The following is a 26263-nucleotide window of genomic DNA, read 5'->3' on the forward strand; positions in this document are numbered from 1 at the left end:
TCCTGAGTTCTTAAGGGACTATGGAAAGTCCCATGATTTGCTGAACTCAAATGGACAAGTGAGTACCCACACAGCCTTATCAGGAGCCACATAAGTTGGTTCAAAACAGACAAAAGCCCATTTGGTTGTTTCCAGCTGTCCCATCTACAATATTCCCAGGGTTAAGGTTCTCTTATTAGTATAGGCCATATGGCCTTTAATTACTGTTAGCTAACAAGTAAAAACAAAAGTGAATACAATGTATTCTATGTAAGCATTATGCCCTTACAGGAGTCGTATTGTCAATACTTTGTGCTTTTATTTTTTTTTAAGTGTTACTGAGGTATAATTGACATAATTGCATGTATTTCAGATGTACTGTTTGACATTGTGGCATATGTATACCCATGAAACTGCCACTACAATCAGGGTAGTGAACATGTTCATCACCTTCAGAAGAAATTTCCTCCTGCCCGTTTGTGATCTCTTCCTTCCATACCTCCCCACTGCTTGTCCACAAGGACCACTGATGTCTTTTCCGTCACTGTGGGTTAGTTCTGCCTGTATTATAGGCTTCAGTGATTCATTTCTTTTTTTTTTTTTTTTCTTTTGGTCTGTGCTGGGTCTTCATTGCTGCATGAGCTTTTCTCTAGTTGTGGAGAGCCAGGGCTTCTCTCTAGTTGCTGTGGGCAGACTTCTGTGCTGTGGCTTCTCTTGTTGCACAGCACAGGGTATTGGGTGCGAAGGCTTCAGAAGCTGTGGCTCTTGGGCTCTAGAGCACAGGCTCAGCAGTTGTGGCACACAGGCTTAGTTGCTCCACAGCATGTAGGATCTTCCTGGACCAGGAATCAAACCGGTGTCTCCTGCATTGGCGGGTGAATTCTTTACCACTGAGCCACCAAGGAGGCCCAATTCATTTTTTTTTTAATTGCTAAGTATTCACTGTATTGGGCTTCCCTGGTAGTTAAGCTGGTACAGAATCCGCCTGCAATGCAGGAGACCCTGGTTCAATTCCTGGATCAGGAAGGTCCCCTGGAGAAGGGATAGGCTACCCACTCCAGTATTCTTGGGCTTCCCTCGTGGGTCAACTGGTAAAGAATCTGCCTGCAATGCAGGAGACCTGGGTTTGATCCCTGGTTGGGAAGATCCTCTGGAGGAAGGCATGGCAACCCACTCTAGTATTCTTTTCTGGAGAATCCCCATGGACAGAGGAGCCTGGATGGCTGCAGACCATGGGATCACAAAGAGTCGGACACAACTGAGTGACTAAGCACACAGCACAGCACGTTCACTGTATTCACAGGTGATTCAGAAAGAGTCACCTGGTAAAGAATCCACCTGCCAGTGCAGTAGACACAGGAGACGTGCATTTGGTCAGGGACAGGAAGAAACCCTGGAGACGGGAGTGGCAACCCAATCCAGGCTTGCCTGGGAAATCCCAGGGACTGAGGAGCCTGGTGGGCTACAGTCCATGGGGTCTCAAAAAAGTCAGACACGACTTAGCAACTAAACAGCAACAACAACATTCAGTGTATAACACAGATGCCATAATTTGTTTATCCTTTCACTTGTTAATGGATATTTGGGTTGTGTTTCTGCTTTCTGGCTGTTGTGAATAAAGTGACTATGAGCTTCCATGTAAAAGTCTTTGTTTGGACACGAGCTTTTATTTTTCATGGGTAAATGCCAAGGATAGAAAGACTGGGTCATATGATAGGTGTATGCTTAGGTCTGTAAGAAACTGCCAAATTGCTTTTCATAGTGGTTGTACATTTTACATTCCTAGCAGCAGTACATGAAAGTTCTAGTTCTGCATCCTTACCAACACTTCCTGTGGTCAGTCTTTTAAAATTTTAGCCATCCTGCTAGATGGCATTTCGTTGTTATTTCCTTTGCATTTTCCTAGTATTAAGCATATTTTCATGTATTTATTTGCCACTCATATATTTTCTTTGTGCAGTATATCTTCAGATCTTTTTCCCATCATTTTAACTGTGAGTTTTCTGAGTTCTTTTTATGGCCTAGGTATGAGTCCTCTATCAGATTTATGCTTTGCAAATATTTTCTCCCAGTCTATAACTTGTCTTTCAGTTCTAACAACTTTTCTTGAAGAGCAGGCGTTTGTTACTTTTATTAAATACAATTTACCAATTTGTTCTTGTATGGGTTTTGCTTTCAGTGTTGTAGCCAGTAAATCTACCTAATCCAAGGTCACAAAGGAAGTTTTGTAGGTTAAGGTTTTACATTTCAATCTGCCATACATTTTTAGTTTATTTTTGCTTATGGCACAAGGTATGGTTTGAAGTATCCTGTTTTTGCGTTTACACATCGATTTGTTTTACCCCCACTTGTTAAAAAACTATACTTTCTCCACTGAATTGCCTTTCCACTTGCGTCACAAGTCAGTTGTCCATTTCTGTGTGTGGTTGTATAGCCTTTTTGAGCTCATATTTGTTTCTAAAATTTTAAATAGTAATGCCAGGCAAAATAGTGGGGATAAAATTCTATCTATTCTTTGTAGAATTATTTGGTGTTCTAGAGTTTATAGCATCAAACAAAGTAACCACCTAAAGCTGTAACATTTTAAACTTTTAATAAACATTTTTGTTGTTTTACATCAAAAGTCATTCTAGTTCTATCACGGTGATATTTGGCTTCAGCTTTGGCCTCAGATAAATACTGATTTTTAAAACCTTGGCCGTTGAGCATTAGGCCAAAATGTGTATGCAGTGCCTTTCAAAGGAGATGTATCACTTTTCATTCAGTGAATGCGGGTGGCTATTTCCCACACACCTTTGCCAGTACTGTCTCTGAACAGTATTTAGTAATTGCCTTCTGTGTGCTTTACTATCTAACTGGGGTACTCAATGAACAAAGCAGACGTGGTCTCTGTTTTCCTCACACTTCCGGTCTGGCAGTAGAGAGATCCAAGAGCAATTCTGTTCACAGATTTTTAATTACAGCAGTGGCAAGTGCTTCAGAAGAGCAGTACTGAAGGCTGGGGCACATACCATGGGGAACTGGAGGTAAAATCCTTAGCAAACCATACCGTTGAAAGCGTCCATCGTATCTTTAAATCCAGACTATGTTTTTTCACCTCTATTAAGCAGGGTTCTTTTCCTGTTTTATCCTCAGGTTATGCTTTAGGTCATATTTTAATTGCAGAGATTTTATGAATTCTTAAGTTGGAGGTTAATCAGTTTAGGGTGATGTGCTTAGCCTCTCTGTTGTGTCTGACTCTGGCACACCAGGCTCCTCTGTCCATGGGATTTTCCAGGCAAGAACACTGGAGTGGGTTGCCATTTCCTTCTCCAGTGCATGAAAGTGCGAAGTGAAAGTGAAGTTGCTCAGTTGTGTCCGACTCTTAGCGACCCCATGGACTGCAGCCCACCAGGCTCCTCCATCCATGGGATTTTCCAGGCAAGAGTACTGGAGTGGGGTGCCATTGCCTTCTCCGTATTTAGCTCTAATACCATATATTATCATTCCTAGGACATATTCCCCCCACCCATATCTTATAGTTTTGAAATTAGTGTCTGTCCTGAAGTTTCTGATGTGCCATAGTTTAATATGTAGGGTTTTAGTAGTTCTTGAATATGTTATAATTGATGGTATCTTAGATTAGATGAAATATGGTATTACTTCTAGGCAAGAGTGTGTGTGTAAGAACAGCCCTTGTGAGACAGCAGCCTAAGAGTATTAGTATGGATCCTTAGTTGGTTGCCTTACCTTGGCTTCACCTAGTCAGTGAGTTGTGAATGAACATATATGAGCAAAATGTAAAAAATAAAAATAGCAAAAAATGGGAAGCTGTAAAAAATACAAGTAACAAAAAGTGGACTACTGTAGTTTAAAGAAGATTGTTAAACTGTGGTATCCATTTAATGGAATATTACACAGTTTAAAATGATACTTATTAACAATATGTAAAGTTGTATTATAGTATTGATTATAGTTATGTAAAAAAATGGAGAGGAAATAAGATCAGAGTCAACAGTATTCAAGTTGTGAGAATTTTCTTCAGGTATTTTTTAAGCTATAAGTATATTGCTTCTGGAAATAAAGGAAAAGTACATAATAAATGGGCTTCCCTGGTGGCTCAGTGGTTAAGAACCCACCTGCCAATGCAGGAGACCAGAGTTTGATCCCTAGGTTGGGAAGATTCTCTGGAGAAGGAAATGGCAACCCACTCCAGCATTCTTGCCCTGGAAATCCCATGGACAGAGAAGCCTGCAGGCTATAGTCCAGAGTCAAACACGATTTAATGACTAAACAACAGCAAGAACATAATAAATGCTTGTTTTCTTTACTGTTTGTATCATTTAGCTATCTTTTCAGCTGTTTACATTCTTGGTACATTAAGGTATAAAATGAGTGACGTTTTTTTTCTTTGTTAACTTGAAACCAAGAAATATTCTAAAAGTTCACTTAGAAGCCTTATGGGATATTAATGTTAGCTTCACTATAAATTTTAACTGTTTAGTAAGTTTTATTTTAGAAATAAGAATAAGAGGAATTTCTCAGGTATTGTTTAGATAACTTTTTTATTCCAAATTTATGACAACCGATTAACCAGAAATTTTCTACTACTATTTCCTGTAGCAAAATTGTGTTGGGTCTGTTTTCATTAGTATTGTTATTTCCAAATATGCCCATTTACTTTGCAGTTTTTTTTTTTTTTACTGTTATTTATGTTTGTGTTATAAACCTAGGCATTAATATAGCATTATGCATTATTCTTTAGAAGATGGATATTCTAGGAACAGTCAATTCTCGGTTATTCTACTTGCTCTTTAGTTTATGAATGGTCTGTTCTGTCATGTCTTTTTCATCTCCCTTTTGCTATTCTAATATAGAGTTAGTTAATAATGGAAAAGAGGCATCCCAGGCTGTTCTTTAAGGTGAAAGTATTAGTCACTCTGCTGCTGCTGCTGCTAAGTGACTTCAGTCATGTCCGACTCTGTGCAACCCCACAGATGGCAGCCCACCAGGCGCCTCTGTCCCTGGGATTCTCCAGCCAAGAATACTGGAGTGGGTTGCCATTTCCTTCTCCAAGGCATGCTAAGTCGCTTCAGTTGTGTCTGACTCTGTGCGACCCCATGGACAGCAGCCCACCAGGCTCCCCTGTCCATGGGATTCTCCAGGCAAGAATACTGGCATGGGTTGCCATTTCCTTCTCCAATTAGTTATTCAGTTGTGTCCAACTCTTTGTGACCCCATGGTCTGTAGCTTGCCAAGCTCCTCTGTCCATGGGATTCTCCAGGCAAGAATACTGGAGTGGGTTGCCATGCCCTCCTCTGGGGATCTTCCCAACCCAGGGATTGAACCCAGGTCTGCTGCATTGCAGGCAAATTCTTTACCGACTGAGCTACCAGAGAAGCCTATTTTTTTAAGGTAATAAAGGTTAAAGTTACTGGCTAAAATAAGGTCTTTTGAATTATTTGGTAATAATCTCCAGTCCGTAGCTCTCATCTCATCTTGAGTGGGTTGCTTAAGTCTCAAAACCTGTTTTCCTAATCAAACAATACCTGCCTCCTACAACTGTTGTTAAGGGTTAAATGAAATGTGTTTCTTTTTTAGCACAATGTCTGGAGTGTGATATGTGCATAACAAGTAGTAGTTTATATCTGTTTTTAATTTCAGAACATTTAATTGAGTTACTGATGTGCAATGTGGAGGGAAGGGAGGGGAAAAAAATGATAAATATACTCCTTGAAGGCAGGCAGTCTGTTTGTAGGACAGTTTTACCATTGGTCACAGGATTCTAGCCTATAAATTCATACCATAGAACCTATACACTAAATACAGTATTCTATTATTCTGGTTAATACAGAATATCACACTCAGCCCAATTTTATTTGTAAAATTTTGAAGTGAAAGGAATCTGTGATTATTTCTAGAAATGCTATAAAGGTTGTTTATGGATAAGCCTGTCATCAAACTATAAACATATGTAGTGGATACATTTTGAATTCTCCACCCAGCTACTTATCCTCTGGAGCTTTTACCTTTTCTATTTCTTATACAGGGTTTGTTGTATTTTGGTAATTGGAGGGATGTATGTGTTTGTGCACTCAAAAGATTTCACTGTGGTAGGAAGAACTCGTTCCCGATTCTGTTAGTCCAGTTTGCCATCTGTGATCATTCTGTACTTCTCTATTCTGATTCCCACTTGTGCCTGCACATTTCCTGTAATCCATCTCAGTAATTTTTATAAGCTAGTTACGTAATGACCTTATATTTGCCTTTATTCTTAACCTTTTGGCCTATTTTTTTTTAAAAATAGCATACTGAAATGTATATATCGTATAAAAATATTTATTCTTGAAACCCTCTCCTTTCTGTTATGTTGTTAGATTTAGTGGACCAAGAAAGAAAACAAGGGCCTAGATGCTCTCTTCCTTTCAGTTTTGCCGTTCTTAGCAAGGCGGCCTGTCTGCTTAGATTTGCTTCCTTCAAGGTCTGAAAAGGGCTGCCTATCCCATACAGGTGACCAGAGTGGGCTGCCATATTCCAAGGGAGTAAGTGTTTCTCATGGCCTATGTCTTTTAAAAGAACAAAGAAATCAGAAATCATTCCCAGAAGGTCCCCAGTAGACTTTGCCCTACCTCTTACTGGTGAGAACATTGTTTAATGCTCGTTTCCAAACCAGTCATTGCCAAGGATACTGGAATAATACCTTGATATTTAAGGTTTTGCTATCACAAGATAAAAAGGGGGAACTAATGTGGCAATAGTAACCTGCCACATAAGCCTTTCTAATGGCGCTGTTCAGTAGGTAGGTTAAATAAAATGAATAGGAAGGTGCTTCACAAAATTAATTTTTGTACTATATAAATATAAGGTAATATTATTAGCTGGAATTGTACCAGTTCTGCAAGCATGAAAATATTAAACAGGATCTTGATGCCTTGTCCCAAGAAGATAAACTGTGTATGAAAATATTTGCTTTTCTTCATCTTCAAAAAGAAATAATCTTCAATCAGTTGGGTAGAATGTATTTTTCTAAGTGTTACACTATTAATGAAGTACCCCAGTATCAGTGAAGGATTTTGTATATAAATAAAATATTGCCTTGGAACCTTGATATTATCTTTTATATAACACCTCACTCTTGCCCCCAACACCTGTATCATCCAAGACTGGTACTAAAACCATTTCTGGGATAATGAAATCACTCGGTGTTGTGTATTAACCAGCAGCAATTTGTAAGGCATCTTGTGAGACAGAAGGAAGGGAATGGGCCTCTGGTGTCGTGATTTGCCACTGCAGTGTTCTGCAGTGTGGGAGGGAGGCTGATGACTCATTATGTCGGATGGTTGCCTGTGCTAGCTGGATTTTTCCCTGTCTACAGCATGACTTTTTTATTTTTATTTTTTAATCTTTCACCAATACGGGGGAGGGGTACTGTTTCAGTTGGTGGCTATTAGAATATTGGTTTTAATTGCATTTACTTTTTATCCTTAAAACAGGAGTCCAACAGCTAAAGACATTGTTTAGAATATAATCATTGAGTTTATTCTCTGTGACAGCAGGCACATAACCACATTGTTTTCACGAAAGCAACGGTTTTTAAAGTAAATATCATGCTTTTATTTTTTAAACAATTGAAAGCAACAGTAATAATTGCATACTGTATTAGAAAGGAGTTATGACATAGCATATAAAACTTGATGTAGCATTAAATTGCATCATGATTGCTTGGATCTTATGGTGATTTGGCATAAGGTTAATTTACAGTATAATCTAACTTGCAGTATAGTTTGCTTATGGCAAAGTTGAACTGTTTTGGGAGATTTTTATCTTAAAACGTCTTTAAAAGCCCGTGCTTTTTTACAGAAAGACATAAGCATTCAGTAGTGAAGCAGATTTTAGTGGAGTTTTTAATTTTCACTCTTTTCATAGATAATAATGATGGGTGATTAATGGATACAAATTAGTATGTTATATGGCCGTGTCTATTAAACTGCTATATGCTTGGCCCTATTCAGTGATGAAGTCAATATGTCTGCCTAATTTATCATTTTTATTTGTGGAAAGGAAGTACTTTTATCTTTTTCTTGTAAAACATACATGTGTATCATGAAGGAGAGGGCAAAACTTGTTTGGATTAAGAGGATATACAAGAGCATACAAAGAATTTCCCCGATTACAGTTGACTGCTATAATATCCTATTATCTGTCAAGATTCTGGGGAAATGGTGGGAGGATGTTTATTTATTTAGTGTTTACTTGTTTTTCTGCAGTTGGGGTACTTTTGTGAAAAAGCTTTAGAATTATAGTCTCTATCTATCTGTATGTATGTGTATCCTTACATCAGCTGCAGGAATTACAAATTTTAATGTTCAAGAGAGTCTATTACCTTGGACTAAGCCTCTTGAAAAACCTATATGCAGGTCAGGAAGCAACAGTTAGAACTGGACATGGAGCAACAGACTAGTTCCAAATAGGAAAAGGAGTACGTCAAGCTGTATATTGTCACCCTGCTTATTTAACTTATATGCAGAGTACATCATGAGAAACACTGGGCTGGAAGAAGCACAAGCTGGAATCAAGATTGCCGGGAGAAGTATCAGTAACCTCAGATATGCAGATGACACCACCCTTATGGCAGAAAATGAAGAGGAACTAAAAAGCCTCTTGGTGAGAGTGAAAGAGGAGAGTGAAAAAGTTGGCTGAAAGCTCAACATTCAGAAAACTAAGATCATGGCACCTGATCCCATCCCTTCATGGCAGATAGATGGGCAAACAGTGGAAACAGTGTCAGGCTTTATTTTTTGGGGCTCCAAAATCACTGCAAATGGTGGTTGCAGCCATGAAATTAAAAGACGCTTACTCCTTGGAAGGAAAGTTATGACCAACCTAGATAGCATATTCAAAAGCGGAGACATTACTTTGCCAACAAAGGTCCGTCTAGTCAAGGCTATGGTATTTCCAGTGGTCATGTATGGATGTGAGAGTTGGACTGTGAAGAAAAATGAGCGGTGAAGAATTGATGCTTTTGAATTGTGGTGTTGGAGAAGACTCTTGCGGGTCCCTTGGACTGCAAAGAGATCCAACGAGTCCATCCTAAAGGAGATCAGTCCTGGGTGTTCATAGGAAGGACTGATGCCAAAGCTAAAACTCCAATACTTTGGCCACCTCATGCGAAGAGTTGACTCACTGGAAAAGACCCTGATGCTGGGAGGGACTGGGGGCAGGAGGAGAAGGGGTTGACAGAGGATGAGATGGCTGGATGGCATCACCGACTCGATGGACATGAGTTTGAGTGAACTCCGGAAGTTGTTGATGGACAGGGAAGCCTGGCATGCTGCAATTCATGGGGTCGCAAAGAGTCGGACACGACTGAGCAACTGAACTGAATCCTTGAAAGTTTCTCAAAGTGCTTAACTGTTAAGAGGTTGGAGCCTGAAACTTCTGGAGCAAGGAAACATTTTCCAGTATCAGCAAATAGTACCTTAGACTTTTCCCCTGTGAGTACTGGTGATGGGCTCTATCTAAGGTTTATGTTGGAGGAGGAGGAGCAAGTTCCTTTTAGAAACTAAGACTTTGGTTGTATGGAGACCTGAACTCTATACTAATTGCTTGACTTAACCTGAGAACTGTCATATGGGCCCTGCTTTCTAAATCCACTTTTGTATTGTTTTTTCCATTTCAAGAAAACAAGCCCAAAATTGTAGTGCTTCAAGTGTGAGTCTTAAACTTCAGTTATCCAGGGAGCAATTATTCAGCTTACTCATTGTTTAAATATTTGGGTTCTCTTAAATCAGATGTCTAGAAGGAAGTCTAGTGTATAAGGTGTTTCTTAGGGATCAACACACAGTGAGAGGAAGGGGGCAGGAGTAGAATTTGGCAGAAGTGCGAGGTAAGCTCTGCAGAGCCTCAGCCAACCAGGTGGCGTGATCTGGACAGAGCATTTATTGCTTGTGACAGTATCCCACATTGGACTGACAGGATGGGGTCTTCATATATATACCTCCACTTTCCTCGGTCACCCAGCTCAGGTCGCTCTGTGAAGGGTGTCGATGTGGGCAAGGCAGCTCCTTGAATCTGATCCTGAAGGGCTGCCAGCTGTTGGCTTTCCACTCCCTTGTCCTTCCTTGAAGTAGAATCTGGATTTTGCAGTTCTGTCCCTAATATGATAAAACATATGTCTTGAGAGAGACTGTTGTCCTCTGTACCACATAGGATTGTTTAGATGTTTATAATAGAAGTCAGCCTAGTTAGTTTAGGAGGCTGAATGCAGTACTTAAAGAGCATAGGCTTTGGAGTCAGGGAGTCAGGCTGCCTGTGCTCACAATTCCACCTTTCACTGTTTGCTGGTTAAGAGCTGGTTTTGAAATATGTTTGTAACCACTTCTCTGCACGTTGCACAATGGTGTACAGAAAGCTAAATTACTTGGCAACTGTCATATTTTTGTCCTCTTAACACTGACTTTTTTTCCTTCTAGTTTTATACTTATTGAGTGTATTCCCCACACTGTACATTTCATCCCTGTGACTCATTTATTTTGCAACTGGAAGTTTATACCTCTTATCTCACATTTCTTTCTTTCTCCCACCCATCTTTCCTCTGGCAGCCATCTGTCTGTATCTGTGACTCTACATGTGTCTTATTAATCTTTCTTCATTTGCTTTGTTTTTAAGATTACACATTTGAGAACTCAGACAGTATTGGTATTTTTTCCATCTGACTTATTTCATTAAGAATAATATCCTCTAGGCTCAGTGGCAAGATTTTCTTCTTTCTTACGGCTGAGGAAAGTGGTAGGGCTTCCCAGGGAGCTCAGTGGTAGAGAATCCGCCTGCCAGTGCAGGAGATGCAGGTTCATCCCTTGGAAAAGGATATGGCAGCTCACTCCAGTATTCTTGCTAGGGTAATCCCATGGACAGAGTAGCCTAGCAGGCTACAGTCCATGGAGTCCCAAGAGTCAGACAGGACTTAACAACTGAAAAACAACAATGTTCAATTATTTATGCGTACGCTGCCTTCTTTACCCATTCATCTATTAATGGGCACTTAGGTTGCTTCCATATCTTGGCTGTTGTAAACACTGATTTGTTTAAAAATAGGATCATCTTGATTTGATATAATATTAATCAGATGAATGCAAATTTGTGGATCTGGTAAAAAGTGTACCTAAGAAAATACATTGAATTATCACCTAAGACTTGATTTTCTTATTAGTTTGATGTCAGTGTTCTTAATGCCTGCTGTCTTTGGCATAAATTAAACAACATATGCTTAAAACTAAAGTTGAAAACTAGAGAATCATTAGTTTCCTATGGTGGCTAGAATTATCCAGCTGAGTAATAAATCCACAAGGCAGCTGAATCATGAACAGACTCATTTGATTTCCACAAATTATTGCTCATACATTTCGAGGCTCTCATTGTTTAAAGGGAAAAGTTGTAAATATCTATATTTTAAAAATCAGAACAGATACCATTATTGCCTCATAAACATTTCAGAACACCTTCGTGACCCCTAGGAGATTTGAAGCATCTGTAAGAAAGGTCTACTGTATGCTCTAATGTCTCCTTAATCATCTTTCAAGTTTCAGTTTATTATCCTCTAAGTCACTCTTGTCCTGCCCAAGTTTAGGTTAGATCCTCTGCTTTATACACTTCTAAATCACTCTGCATTGCTCCTATGAGAGTACCTTTGTCAACTTAATATAACTACGTTTGCTTTTATCCCACCAGGCTAGAAACTCCTTGGGGAAGAGATTGTGTCTTACTCCATTGTATTTTCAATCTATAATCTGCACTTGGCATATCAGATCAGATCAGTCACTCAGTCATGTCCAGCTCTTTGTGACCCCATGAATCGCAGCACACCAGGCCTCCCTGTCCATCACCAACTCCCGGAGTTCACTCAGACTCACGTCCATCGAGTCGGTGATGCCATCCAGCCATCTCATCCTCTGTCGTCCCTTTCTCCTCTTGCCCCCAATCCCTCCCAGCATCAGAGTCTTTTCCAATGAGTCAACTCTTCACATGAGGTGGCCAAAGTACTGGAGTTTCAGCTTTAGCATCATTCCTTCCAAAGAAATCCCAGAGCTGATCTCCTTCAGAATGGACTGGTTGGATCTCCTTGCAGTCCAAGGGACTTGCAAGAGTCTTCTCCAACACCACAATTCAAAAGCATCAATTCTTAAGTGCTCAGCCTTCTTCACAGTCCAACTCTCACATCCATACATGACCACAGGAAAAACCATAGCCTTGACTAGACGAACCTTTGTTGGCAAGGTAATGTCTCTGCTTTTCAATATGCTATCTAGGTTGGTCATAACTTTCCTTCCAAGGAGTAAGCATCTTTTAATTTCATGACTGCAGTCACCATTTGTAGTGATTTTGGAGCCCAGAAAAATAAAGTCTGACACTGTTTCCACTGTTTCCCCATCTATTTCCCATGAAGTGATGGGACCAGATGCCATGATCTTCGTTTTCTGAATGTTGAGCTTTAAGCCAACTTTTTCACTCTCCTCTTTCACTTTCATCAAGAGGCTTTTGAGTTCCTCTTCACTTTTTGCCATAAGGGTGGTGTCATCTGCATATCTGAGGTTATTGATATTTCTCCCGGCAATCTTGATTCCAGCTTGTGTTTCTTCCAGTCCAGCGTTTCTCATGATGTACTCTGCATAGAAGTTAAATAAACAGGGTGACAATATACAGCCTTGACGAAATCCTTTTCCTATTTGGAACCAGTCTGTTGTTCCATGTCCAGTTCTAACTGTTGCTTCCTGACCTGCATACAAATTTCTGAAGAGGTAGATCAGGTGGTCTGGTATTCCCATCTCTTGAAGAATTTTCCACAGTTTATTGTGATCCACACAGTCAAAGGCTTTGGCATAGTCAATAAGCAGAAACAGATGCTTTTCTGGAAGTCTCTTGCTTTTTCCATGATCCAGCGGATGTTGGCAATTTGATCTCTGGTTCCTCTGCCTTTTCTAAAACCAGCTTGAACATCAGGAAGTTCACGTGGTGCACATATTTCTGAAGCCTGGCTTGGAGAATTTTGAGCATTACTTTACCAATGTGTGAGATGAGTGCAATTGTGTGGTAGTTTGAGCATTCTTTGGCATTGCCTTTCTTTGGGATTGGAATGAAAACTGACCTTTTCCAGTCCTGTGGCCACTGCTGAGTTTTCCAAATTTGCTGGCATATTGAGTGCAGCACTTTCACAGCATCATCTTTCAGGATTTGAAATAGCTCAACTGGAATTCCATCACCTCCACTAGCTTTGTTCGTAGTGATGCTTTGTAAGCCCCACTTGACTTCACATTCCAGGATGTCTGGCTCTAGGTGAGTGATCACACCATCATGATTATCTTGGTTGTGAAGATCTTTTTTGTACAGTTCTTCTGTGTATTCTTGCCATTTCTTCTTAATATCTTCTTCTATTATTAAAATCTGTTTAGTTTTAGAAAATAAAGGTATGGTAAAACACATAATAACTAAGGGAAAAAACTAGCCACTTGGCTAGATTTGGTTCAAATAACAAGAAGATAAGAATGTTAGCTTCTTTTTAAAAATTCAGTTCAGTTCAGTTCAGTCGCTCAGTCGTGTCTGACTCTGTGACCCCATGAACTGCAGCACGCCAGGCCTCCCTGTCCATCACCAACTCCTGGAGTCTACCCAAACCCATGTCCATCGAGTTGGTGATGCCATCCAACCATCTCATCCTCTGTCATCCCCTTCTCCTCCTGCCCTCAATCTTTCCCAGCATCAGGGTCTTTTCAAATGAGTCAGCTCTTCGCATCAGGTGGCCCAAAGTATTGGAGTTTCAGCTTCAACATCAGATCTTCCAATTAACACCCAGGGCTGATCTCCTTCAGAATGGACTGGTTGGATCTCCTTGCAGTCCACAGGACTCTCAAGAGTCTTCTCCAACACCACAGTTCAAAAGCGTCAGTTCTTTGGCGCTCAGCTTTCTTTATAGTCCAACTCTCACATCCATACATGACTATAGGAAAAACCATAGCCTTGACTAGACGTACCTCTGTTGGCAAAGTAGTGTCTGCTTTTTAATATTCTGTCTAGGTTGGTCATAACTTTCCTTCTAAGGAGTAAGCGTGTTTTAATTTCATGGCTGCAATCACCATCTGCTGTGATTTTGGAGCCCAGAAAAATAAAGTCAGCCACTGTTTCCACTGTTTCCTATCTATTTGCCATGAAGTGATGGGACCAGATGCCATGATCTTAGTTTTCTGAATGTTGAGCTTTAAGCTAACTTTTTCACTCTCCTCTTTCACTTTCATCAAGAGGCTCTTTAGTTCTTCACTTTCTGCCATAAGGGTGATGTCATCTGCATATCTAAGGTTATTGATACTTCTCCCAGCAATCTTGATTCCAGCTTGTGCTTCCTCCAGCCCAGTGTTTCTCATGATGTACTCTGAATATAAATTAAATAAGCCGGGTGACAATATACAGCCTTGACGAAATCCTTTTCCTATTTGGAACTAGTCTGTTGTTCCATGTCCAGTTCTAACTGTTGCTTCCTGACCTACATACAGGTTTCTCAAGAGGAGGTCAGGTGGTCTGATATTCCCATCTCTTTCAGAATTTTCCACAGTTTATTGTGATCCACACAGTCAAAGGCTTTGGCATAGTCAATAGAGCAGAAATAGGTGTTTTTCTGAAACTCTCTTGCTTTTTCATGATCCAGCAGATGTTGGCAATTTGATCTGTGGTTCCTGTGCCTTTTCTGAAATCAGCTTGAACATCTGGAAGTTCACGGTTCAATTAGGCAATATTAACTTACACTAACAGAATAAAGTTAGTAGTCATCAGTATTTTCTGTTATGCTTACTGTTTGGTGTTTCACAACAATCCCAGCAGATTTTACAAATGAGTCTCAAAAGGTTGAAAGAATTTGATTTACTTGAGGCCACAGTTTTTAACTTCAAACTCAATTTGTCTGACTCAAAGCCTTGGTCTTTGTTTCTCAATAAAAAGAAGCAGCCAGAATAGATAAAGTGGTACTCTTGAAGAGTTACTCATATGACATTTAGAATATAACTTTTAGTTTTATTTGTTCCATTTTAAAAGAAAAATTGACATTGTAAAATACCTGAGAAGAGGGTATAGCCTCAGGGGAGAAAGAGCTGAAAAAGGCTGTCCTTTCAGGGACAGTTGAAGACACTAAAGAGAATTTCCTAGGAGAGGGAGTATACTGTGTGTGGCTACAGTAGTTGGAAGAAACAGGGCCAGAGGGTACAAGTTATGAGAAAGTGTTAATAGATTTAGGTTGGATACAAAGCAACTCTCTTAGAGAAGATTTTTAAAAATAGAATAGTGTTTTAAAAATTGAAACCCTGTTTAAATAATAGGTATTATTGATGAGAGTTTTGTAAGCATTTTACATCTCACAAGGAACATTTTTTACAAAACTGTAATTTAGTCATAAGCCCAGGGTAGAGGATACGTCAAGGGAAGACACAAAGAGATTCTGATTTGTCCAAGATCTCCTGCCGTGTGTCACTGGTAGAATTAGGATCTTTCCTAAGTGTGACTCAGTATTTCATGCTATTTCCACTTTAAAAGGCAGATGACCATGTATCATAGGAAATAACCATATTTGAGGAAGAAGTTAGACTGTATTGTTATAAATTTCTCTTCTGACTTTGAAAATCTTTGATTTTCTGTAGATTAAAATTTGACTTCCTTTGCTTGTTCACTACTTCAAAGCCTTTGCCTAACCCATCTCCCAAATAAATGCTTATCTTTAAACTTTGTTTTTCTGTTATCTAAGTAGTTTCTAGAAAAACTTCCGTCTTTTAAAATTTAATTGTAGGCTTTTGCAGTCCCATTCCTCCTTACTCAACAATCCCTTCTGTATCTTTAGGAGGCTGGAAAATCCTAACAAACCAGTTTCCCCTTTTCTTTACTTCCTCCCTCAACTTCCCTTCCCCCAATATAATTTTCCTATAGAATCCAAAATCCTTCATTCTTTGATGCTGACGTATGTGACTATAATAAATATTTTTTCATGATTTCCAATACTTATGCACTAACTTCATCTTTGCCAATAAATGACCAAAGTGATGATAGTCTCTTATCTATCACCATCTTTTATTGTCTTTAAGGCATTGGTACTTATCTTGCCCCTTTGCTCATATCCTTCTCACTTGGAAGGTCTCCTTTATTGCCATGTGGTTTTGATCTTTGTTTTTATTCTTGCTTGTTTCTTTAATCACTCTTTAATTCTTCCCTGTTAGCTCTGTCCACCATCCCCTTTCTGAAAGCACCAAGAGTATCAAACCAGAATTCCACTGTTAATGACTTTACTGTTACACTCCCCTCCCAAATTGCTTGACACCTTGGTTGTTCTTGTTCATTTGCTCTGTCATGTCTGACTGTTTGCAACCCCATGGACTGCAACACGGCAGGCTTCCCTGTTCTTCACCATCTCCCGGAGCTTGCTCAAACTCATGTCCATTGAGTTGGTGATACCATCCAGCCATCTAGCCGTCTGTCATCCTCTTCTCCTCCTGCCTTCAGTCTTTCCCAGCATCAGGGTCTCTTCCAGTTCTTTGCATCAGGTGGCCAAAGTATTGGAGTTTCAGCTTCAGCATCAGTCCTTCCAATGAATATTCAGGATTGATTTCCTTTAGGATTGACTGTTGATCTCCTTGCTGTCCAAGGGACTCTCAAGAGTCTTCCCCAACACCACAGTTCAAAAGCATCAATTCTTCGGTGCTCAGCCTTCTCTATGGTCCAACTCTCACATCCATACATGACTACTAGAAAAACCAGTAACTTTGACTAGACGAACCTTTGTCGGCAAAGTAATGTCTGTTTTGGTCCATCTTAGTTGAATGTGGAAATTACTCAGTCATGTCTGACACTTTGCGTCCCTGTGGACTATACGGTCCATAGAATTCTCTGGGCCAGAATACTGGAGTGGATAGCCATTCCCTTCTCCAGGGGATCTTCCCAACCCAGGGATCGAACCCAGGTCTGCATTGCAGGCGAATTCTTTACCAGCTGAGCTACCAGGAAAGCCATCTTGGTTAATGGATTACGGATCATGTTCAAGAAATGTAGCATTCTGTAGTGATCCTTCGGTGGCTCCAGAAAGACTGGAAAACATTAGTCTACCCTGCCTGAATGAATCCCCGAGGCTCAGGGTTTGATTTTCCTCTCATTCTGTATTCTTTCTTTCTGGACTCAACTCAGCCTTGAAGCTTACTTTCCAATTACTGGTTCCTCCAACTCATCCCCATTGGTTTACACTTTTCCCACAACTGAATCAGTTTCTCCTCTGCTCCCTGTGTATTGTCATTTGAACACTTAAGTAGTCTTGCTTTATGGTACAGTTGTTTAAAGCTAGTGAAATCTCCTTTTATTCACAGTCTTTATTCCCTAAGTTTAACACAGTACCTTTTCCTTGGTAAGAGCTTGGTAAACAGTTAATGAATTGAGTCCATTTGTTACCAAATTAAGTTGTATGTACCCTGCTCATGCTGTAGCCCCCCGAGGCCCCCTGCCTCCATGGGGAAGGTTTTTTTTTCCCCCTTTCATGTTCTGGCAGCCAAAAAATGAAACCAAAGCGGAACGGAAGCAACACAATCTTTTTTCAGTGGCCAGAGAATGGAGAAGTGGGAACTTAGTTCAGTAGGCAAATTGTCCCCTTAATGGCAAGAGGGATTTGCTTTTAAGGAATAAAGATACTAGGGAGAGGAGTAAGACTAATGATGGGGAAGTATATGCATTAGTTTTCTGGGAAAAAGGCAAGGTTTTCCTGGAAACAGACACCACCACCTTTCTGGCTTTTGGTCGGTGACTTCCCTTCATGGCTGCAGGTAGGAGTGTCATTTTGTACACCAATGTAGTAAAAAAAAATCACTGTAGAAAGAGATTCAGGGTCTTTTGGAGATCAGATTCATCACCATCTTGATTTCAGTTTTTTGATATCCAGTTTTTTGTTTTTCTCTCCCTATAGCTTCCTTTGTGTCCAGACCCTGTGATTAAAGATATGTTAGTTCCTGTTCAAGGGAGGGGTTAGTTGGTTTTGAGCAAGGGTCTGGTGACAGCTCTGGTAACGCATAGATGCAACCCATACTATTTCCAGAGCTTTTCAGCTTCTCACCACGCCTGCTTCCCCTCTCCTCTTAACGTTAGATTGACTAAACATCATTCTTCTCATAACAATCTTTGGTTGTTTCCTATTGTTTGTAGAATACAGTCCACTAGGCATTCATCTCTAGACCCACAAATTAATCTCTACCTTTGAATCCTTATTTCTCACTGTTGCAGTGCAGTTTTTTATTGCAGTCAGGCTGGTCTATTAACTCTCCTGAAATTTTTATTTCCCTTCTTTTGTTCTTGTTATTTCTCCACCTGGTATGCCTTTGCAAGCCTCCTTTTCCTTTGCTAATCTTTGAACTTTTAGTAAATAAATGTATATTATTTGGTACTTTATTATATATTGATCTGTGACCTTTTCTTTAAGGTTGTTAGGAGACATTATTTAGCTTTTTATCTGTGCATGTATTTTATTTCCTTTATTAAATTGTCTATAATAAGTTAGACCAGCAGTTACAAGGAAACTTTCTGCTTTGGAATCTGTAACTAGTTTTCTATTTGGACTCAGTACATTGTTTGGGTCTTTCAGGTTGTGCATCTTAAACTAAATAAGTTGAACTAAATTTCCGAAACTGTTGTGTATTCTGCTAAAGGCGGGGGGTGGGGGGAGGTAGGGATGATCACAGAAACATTTTAAAGATAGATTATATGTTTAAACATTTTTTTTTTAAACATAAGATATAATTTGTTAGATGGTAAAAAATAAAGTAGGGAAGGAGGGAGGTATGTTTCAATTTTAAATAGATGGGTAGATAGGCAAAAAAGCCTCTCAGAGTGCGGGATATTTGAGTGAAGACCTGAAGGAGGTATAGAAGCTGACATCCAGGTGAAGAGTACTCCAGACAAGGGGAGTAGTGTGTACAAAGACCCTGAGGCAGAATGTGTATGTGTTTTGCGTAATAACAAAGTTCCATGTTTATGCAGCATGATAAAGGTAAAGAGTAGTTGGGGAAGTCAGAGAGCTAAATGGCAGGGCAAGATGTTGCAGGGCTAGAAAAGCCATTGGAAAGACATCACATTCCTTGTTACAGTCCAAGGGATATTTTCTATGGAATACCTTGTGTAGGGATACAATTCTGAGTTTTAATAACTATAGACTATATAAAACTACAGTTTTAATAACTGTAGACTATCCGAGAATGAGGTAATTTTAACCAAATCTTAAGAATTTTATATTCTATTTTACTTTGAAGAAGTGGTAATAACTCAACTGTACACCAGAGTTCACTACCTATATTGGTTCTTTTGCTTTAAAGTTTCTAATTATAACTTAATTTTTTATAATAGGTAAATTAACATGATGGATTTCTCCAAGCTTCCCAAAATACGTGATGAAGATAAAGAAAGCACGTTTGGTTATGTGCATGGGGTCTCAGGACCTGGTGAGTAATACATAATAATCATAATAGTAAAAATCCCTAATATCAGTTAATATCTTTTCAAGATGTTTTAGGCAGAAATACACAAGTTTCTCTTCACCTATGTAAATTCTGTCTTTAGAAGATTTCATACCTGTTGTAAGACTGAGGCAATACTTCGATCATAAGGGTTACTATAACATTTATTATCTAAATTTGATAATTATGTAAATGTATAGATAGTGTTACATGTCTTAAATTTTTTTTGTTGTTAAATCTGAAGTTAAAAAGCTATAAAGTTTATAGGTTTTATTTTGTGATACCTAAATGTCTATTAGGGAGAAGGCAATGGCACCCACTCCAGTGCTCTTGCCTGGAAAATCCCATGGATGGAGAAGTCTGGTAGGCTGCAGTCAATGGGGTCGCTAAGAGTCGAACACGACTGAGCGACTTCACTTTCACTTTTCACTTTTCACTTTCATGCAATGGAGAAGGAAATGGCAACCCACTCCAGTGTTCTTGCCTGGAGAATCCCAGGGACGGAGGAGCCTGGTGGGCTGCCGTCTATGGGGTTGCACAGAGTCGGACACGACTGAAGCGACTTAGCAGCAGCAGCAGCAGCAGATGTCTGTTAATGTGATTTAAATTTTAGTAATTGCTTTTAGAACATTTCTCGGAAATATCAACCATGGCTCTTTGCATGTATAAATCCTTCTGAGTGATGATTCAGATATCACGTAACTAGCTACCTGTAGCAAAATAGTCTTATGACATGATAATGAGAATGGAAAGCAGTTTATGTTTGTTTTGCCCACAGCTTGGAGTACTGCATTTTAAGTAATAAATAAATCTCCTCCTAGTATTAAGTTTGTTATTCCACATTTCCACTGCAAAATGTGATTCAGTTTCTGTTGGTAAAACTACTCATTGATTTGTAATCTTGAGTGCCATGAAAATTCACTTTTCCTTGTCTTTTTATAAACCTCATGTTGTAGTCTTTTTGATGTTCTAATCACAATAGAGGTGATAGTGCTTTTGGGTGTTAATACAAGTGAAGATTATCAGTCACTGGGCCGCTTATTTCTCCCTAGTAAGCTTCTACTGCTTAGAACTTGGTGTTTGAGCTTGAATTTTTAGCAAATAATATATTTCACTGTTTTCAATCTCTTCACCATTCAGAGAAACAATTTTTCACCTTGATGATCATAAGGCCTTTAAGGAAGACAGACTGTACATAGAAACTTTTAGGGAAAAGGCAAAGAACACTCTCAAAAGAGTTTAGGTGAAAACGTTTTTCTGAAATTTGTCAACACTTTAGTTACCTGTGGTGTTTCAGTGTGGGCCTCCCAGGTGGCACTAGTGGTAAAGAACGTGCCTGCCGATGAAGGAGACATAAGAGATGTGGGTTAGATCCTTGGGTCGGGAAGATCCCCTGGAGGAGGGCATGACAACCCACTCCAGTATTCTTGCCTAGAGAATCACATGGGCAGAGGGGCCTGGTGGGTTACAGTCCATGGGGTCACAGAGTCAGACATAACTGGAGTGACTTAGCCCACATTTCTATGCTTCTTAATTATTCTTATAGATACAGAGGTAAATATTGATAAAAGAAATAAATTTCCATTGTTCTAATGTAAGTTAAATATTAATTCCCTAATAGTTTCTACTTGAATATTAACTAATTCATAGTTCTAATTAATTGTATCTGAAGGCTAAATATTGAAATAGACTTACTCTGTTGAGGCCTGCGCAGGTCCCAACCTGTCTGTGGTGGTTTGGGATTGCTATCTGCCTCATAGAGCAAAGTAGAGGCTTTGTCTTCTGGGAAGACAAAAGTCATCTTCTCCTGAAAAGACCTCTTACACAGTTAGCATTGGCATCTTCCAGGAATAGGAGGGCAGGAATTGAGACCTTAGGAGTCTGGTAGGGAGAGGCAGAGATAGAAAAGTTGAGGTTCTAGGGAGATGACATTGGTTGTAACTAGAAAGTTCAGAGTAGGGTATTGTTACTCGTCACTGTTAACTCTATCTGGCTTCGTGACAGTCATAAAAATGGATTCCTTAATAAAATAATAATACAGTTTCAAAAAAAAAACCACCATAGACTTATTCCTATACATACCTGAAAACATCCAAACTTACCCTTCTGCCAGAAAAGTAACTTTTGCTTGCTGGGCAACATGATCCAAAATAATAAGTGCAAAATCTAATATAGTATTTATAAGAAATAAGAATTCTTAATGAGGCTTTCACCCAGTGGTCATGACTGATTATAAATATCCTATTTGTTGTTCTGCTCACTCATGTCTGACTCTTTGTGACCCCATGAACTATAGCTTGCCAGGCTCCTCTGTCCATGGGATTCTCCAGGCAAAATACTGGAGTGTGTTGCCAACCTACTCCAAGGGCTCTTCCTGACCCAGGGATCAAACCCGCATCTCTTGCATCTTTTTCTGCATTGCAGGCGGATACTTTTACCACTGCACCACCTGGGAAGCCCAAATGCAAATGAGAGTTTTTCTAGGTAGATCTGTCCAAGAAGAGTTTCAAGAACCACTGGTATAAAGTGTTAGAAACTAAAGTTGTTTTATGTGATATTTCTCAAAAGAATCGTGAAAACAGAGCGTGCTGATGATTGTTAGTTTTAGTCTTTTATTATTATTTTTCCAATACCCACCATTCCTTGTATTACAGCAACCTAGACTGATGAAAACTTGCCTAAGTGCTACTAGTTAAGAGTTCAATGTATATTTGTCATATAGAACTTCAAAATGAAAATAGTATTCATGTGTATCATGTAAACAAGTAATCTTAGCCTAAAGCCTAACAAAATTTTATTCTGTTTATCCCATCTATGCATATGCTAAAAAATGTGTCTTTTTGATTAACAAAACAAAAAGAAATGGAAGAAAATATTTGTAGTGATGTGACTATCAGAGGGTTAATATACAAAATACACAAACAGCTAATGTAACTTAATATAGAAAAACCAAAACAATCCAATCAGAAAAATGGGCAGAAGACCTAAATAGACATCTTACCAAAGAAGACATACAGATGGCCAACAGGTACATGAAAAGATGTTCAGTATCACTAATTATTAGAGAAATGCAAATCAAAACCACAGTGAGGTATCTTCTCACAGCAGTCAGAGTGGCTGCCGTCAAAAAGTCTGCAAATTATAAATGCTGAACAGGGTGTGGAGAAAAGAGAACCCTCCTACACTGTTGATGAGAATGTAAATTGGTGTAACTACTATGGAAAACAGTACACGTTTCCTTAAAAATAAAAAATAGAGCTACATATGATTCAGCAGTCCCATTCATGACTATATATCCAGAAAAGAGGAAAACTGTAATTTAAAAAGATACATGCACCCCAGTGTTCATAGCATAACTATTTATAGCAGCCAAAAACCAGAAGCAACCTAAGTGTCCATCAGCAGATGATCAACTTAAGAGGATGTGGTATATATACACAATGGAATGTTATTCAGCTATATAAAGAATGAAATATTGCCCTTTGCAGCAACATGGGTGAACCTAGAGAATGTTAGAAGGAAACCAGACAAAGATAAATATTGTGTGATATCCCTTATATGTAGAATCTAAAAAATAATACAAATAAATCTGTATATGAAGTAGAAACAGACACTCATAGAAAACAAATTTATGGTCATCAATGGGGAGAGGGAGGGAGGGACAAATCAGGAGTATGGGATTAACAAATGCAAACTACTGTACATAAAACAGATAAGCAACAGTGACTTATTGTACAGCACATGGAATTATACTCAATGTATTATGATAATCTATAGAAAATAATCTGAAAAAATATATGTATATATCTGAATCGTGTTATATACGTGAAACGAACACAGTGTTTTAAATCAAGTATAATTTTTTTTTAATGTACTTTTTGAGAGACTGTGTGTCCCATAGGAGGTGTTTTATGTTTCCTATAAATATGTGAGAGAACTGTATTAACAAACTTAGTGGGTATTTTAATTCTGTGGAACTGTTCAGAGTCTTGAGTCATTAAAACACGCATCTGCTCCTTCCAGTGGTTACCGCCTGTGACATGGCAGGCGCAGCCATGTACGAGCTGGTGAGAGTGGGCCACAGCGAGTTGGTTGGAGAGATTATCCGATTAGAGGGCGACATGGCTACCATCCAGGTGTATGAAGAAACTTGTATCCTTTTTACTTCAATTTCTGGCCATTTTCTACAAGTCAGAATTTAAAGATTTTTGGCCAAGGTAAAAGCACCACTAGTGGTATCAGAAACATGGAATGCTGGTGTTTTGAAGAAAGCTGATAGACAGACATTTATTGAAAGGACTAGGAATTAGTGCTCTTATTTTGAGAAATCAGTATTATCTCCTGAACTTGCATTGCTGTTAATATTTCAGTGCTGTTATTCTTAAGCATTACTTCTCTGACTACCTAATTAAGTTTTATTTGGTACAGCTTTTTTGCCGTGCAGAAATATATGCTTACAGGACCTCTTCTCTCTATGTCAGTATTGGAGTGCTAATTCTAAACAAAATCACCTGAAATTTTTAATAAAATTAAAAGTCTTCATAGCTATGAAATCATCACTAATCAAAAGGATTTTTTTCTATTAGATTTATCTTTAATTTAGTCTTTCACATGGTTTAAAGATTTAAAGTAAACAAATGAATGCGTGTTTAGTGAGAACCTGCTCCACTTTTGTCATCCTGTATTTGGCCAGGTTTCAAAACAGACATGCATTCATGCAACCAGTTTGTTAGTCCCACTTACTATGTATCCTTCTAGTTTTTTATATAGACCATTATAAATGGGTATTTTTATTTCCTTTTTTTCCCCAGAAGATAGTATAAGTACTGTTCTACACCTTTTATTCACTTAAAAATATATGTATTGTGGAAGATGGATAGATATGTGATAAATAAGATGCAGTGTGTATGGTAGATCACTGTAATATTCTTTCAACTTTGCTGTAGGCTTGAAATATTTTTATAAACAAATGTTGGAAATTAAAGTATATTTTGAAGATCTTTCATTCATAAAAGTACCTGTCCTTTTTTACAGCTACATAGAATTCCAGCATATGAATATACCATCACTTATTAATAAATCTGTTAATGATTGTTAAGTCTTAAAATTTTTTTGGTTGTTTCTCAGTCTTAAGAGTTTAAGTTTTTTTTCTAATTCTAATATCCTTTTTAAGGAACTGATACTCTTCATCAATATAGTTGAAGCAATGTATTATAGAGAGGCTTTTGAATCTATTTTGAGCCTGTGGGTCCCAAACTGTGCCCAAGGCACTCTGGGCAGCTGCAGCAAACTCATGTGGTGCCCCGGGATGTTTTAAGGATTTGCAGTAAACACAAGAATATTCGACATCTTCTCAGACACCATGAGAACTAGTAGCTTGAGATAATAAACAGTTTCATTATCTGACTGCACTGTATTCTTGTCGATGATGTCATATCTTTGTGAAGCCGAGTTTTTGGCAATTGCTAAGCTAAAAACCAGGTGTCATATGATGTGGATTGGGTATGGATTGGGTATTCAGTCTGACTCCTAGGTTTGGAAATTATAGACTACCCAACAGGCACATAAATCCCCTTTGCAAGAATTGATATTATTTTAAAATGAAGTTAAAATGTTCTTTTTTCTTTCAATTTTTTTGTCTTTTTGTTTCAATTTATGTGTCTTTTTCTTTCAAAGTGCTACTCACTTGTTAGACACATAAACTTATTAAAATATTTGAGCATGATTATTTAGTAGATGGAATTATTAAATATATCTTTTGTTGTAGATCACTATGAAAAAGTTACCGAAACACTCATGATGCTGTGGACTATAAGTTTGAAAATCTCAGGTTTAGCTTCTTATATGTCATTTCCTGTTAAGCTGTGGTACTTCTTTATTTTATATTATCTCTGGTATTTCATAGTGAGTTTTCCTCAACCACCGTTCTCAGCTGGTGTGTCTGTTGGAGACCCTGTACTTCGCACTGGTAAACCCCTCTCAGTTGAGCTTGGTCCAGGCATTATGGGAGCCATTTTTGATGGTATTCAAAGACCTTTGTCGGATATCAGCAGTCAGACTCAAAGTATTTACATTCCCAGAGGAGTAAATGTGTCTGCTCTTAGCAGAGATGTCAAATGGGATTTCACACCTTGCAAAAACCTACGGGTATGTCTTTGTAATCAAAATTTCTAAAGTTGATGAAAGAATGTGAAAACAGTGTTTAGTGAACTATTTTGTACTCTTCGTCAAAATAAAAGTGGACCACAGAAGCATAGTTTACTTGTTTTTTTTTTTAAGCTCCACAAGAAGGATTATAGAACAAATACATTATACTGATAAGTGAGGCAAATGAGTTAAATAATGGCAAGGGGCGTTTCCTTGATGTTTATTGAACATTAAATGGCTTGACATTTTTTTGAGTATTAAGCAACAAGTATGTTTGTTCTCTAGGTTGGTAGTCACATCACTGGTGGAGATATTTATGGAATTGTCAATGAGAACTCTCTCATCAAACACAAAATCATGTTGCCTCCACGAAACAGAGGAACTGTCACCTACATTGCTCCGCCTGGAAATTATGATACCTCTGTAAGTATCATATAAACTTTAACTCGCATGAGTGGCCCCACTGATATAGTTATCCAGCTGTAGAACTCTCAATAGTTATAGAATTCATATTTAATATGTAAGTTTTAAGTTACTTTCATAATTTAAGATATTTTCCTTTAAAACTTGAGTTTAGGAATACAAAAGGCAAAATATATTGTTTCTTTTTGAAGAGAAACACCTAGTACAGTATTTTCTTACCTTCT

At 38.6% G+C, this 26263-nt stretch overlaps 1 protein-coding gene across 2 annotated transcripts in view; it reads left to right on the top strand.

Moving 5' to 3' along the window:
- ATP6V1A (ATPase H+ transporting V1 subunit A) overlaps positions 1 to 26263 on the top strand; it is a 62558-nt gene that overhangs the window by 12028 nt on the left and 24267 nt on the right. For both annotated transcript variants that reach the window (XM_025284253.3, XM_025284251.3), the window contains 4 exons: positions 19360 to 19454; positions 23493 to 23621; positions 25402 to 25616; positions 25902 to 26039. In XM_025284253.3, the coding sequence (XP_025140038.1) occupies positions 19370 to 19454; positions 23493 to 23621; positions 25402 to 25616; positions 25902 to 26039 (567 nt within the window). In that variant the 5' untranslated portion in view covers positions 19360 to 19369. The remainder of the gene's footprint in view (positions 1 to 19359; positions 19455 to 23492; positions 23622 to 25401; positions 25617 to 25901; positions 26040 to 26263) is intronic.

Source organism: Bubalus bubalis, chromosome 1 (assembly GCF_019923935.1).
Source record: "Bubalus bubalis isolate 160015118507 breed Murrah chromosome 1, NDDB_SH_1, whole genome shotgun sequence".
NCBI classification, from domain to species: domain Eukaryota; kingdom Metazoa; phylum Chordata; class Mammalia; order Artiodactyla; family Bovidae; genus Bubalus; species Bubalus bubalis.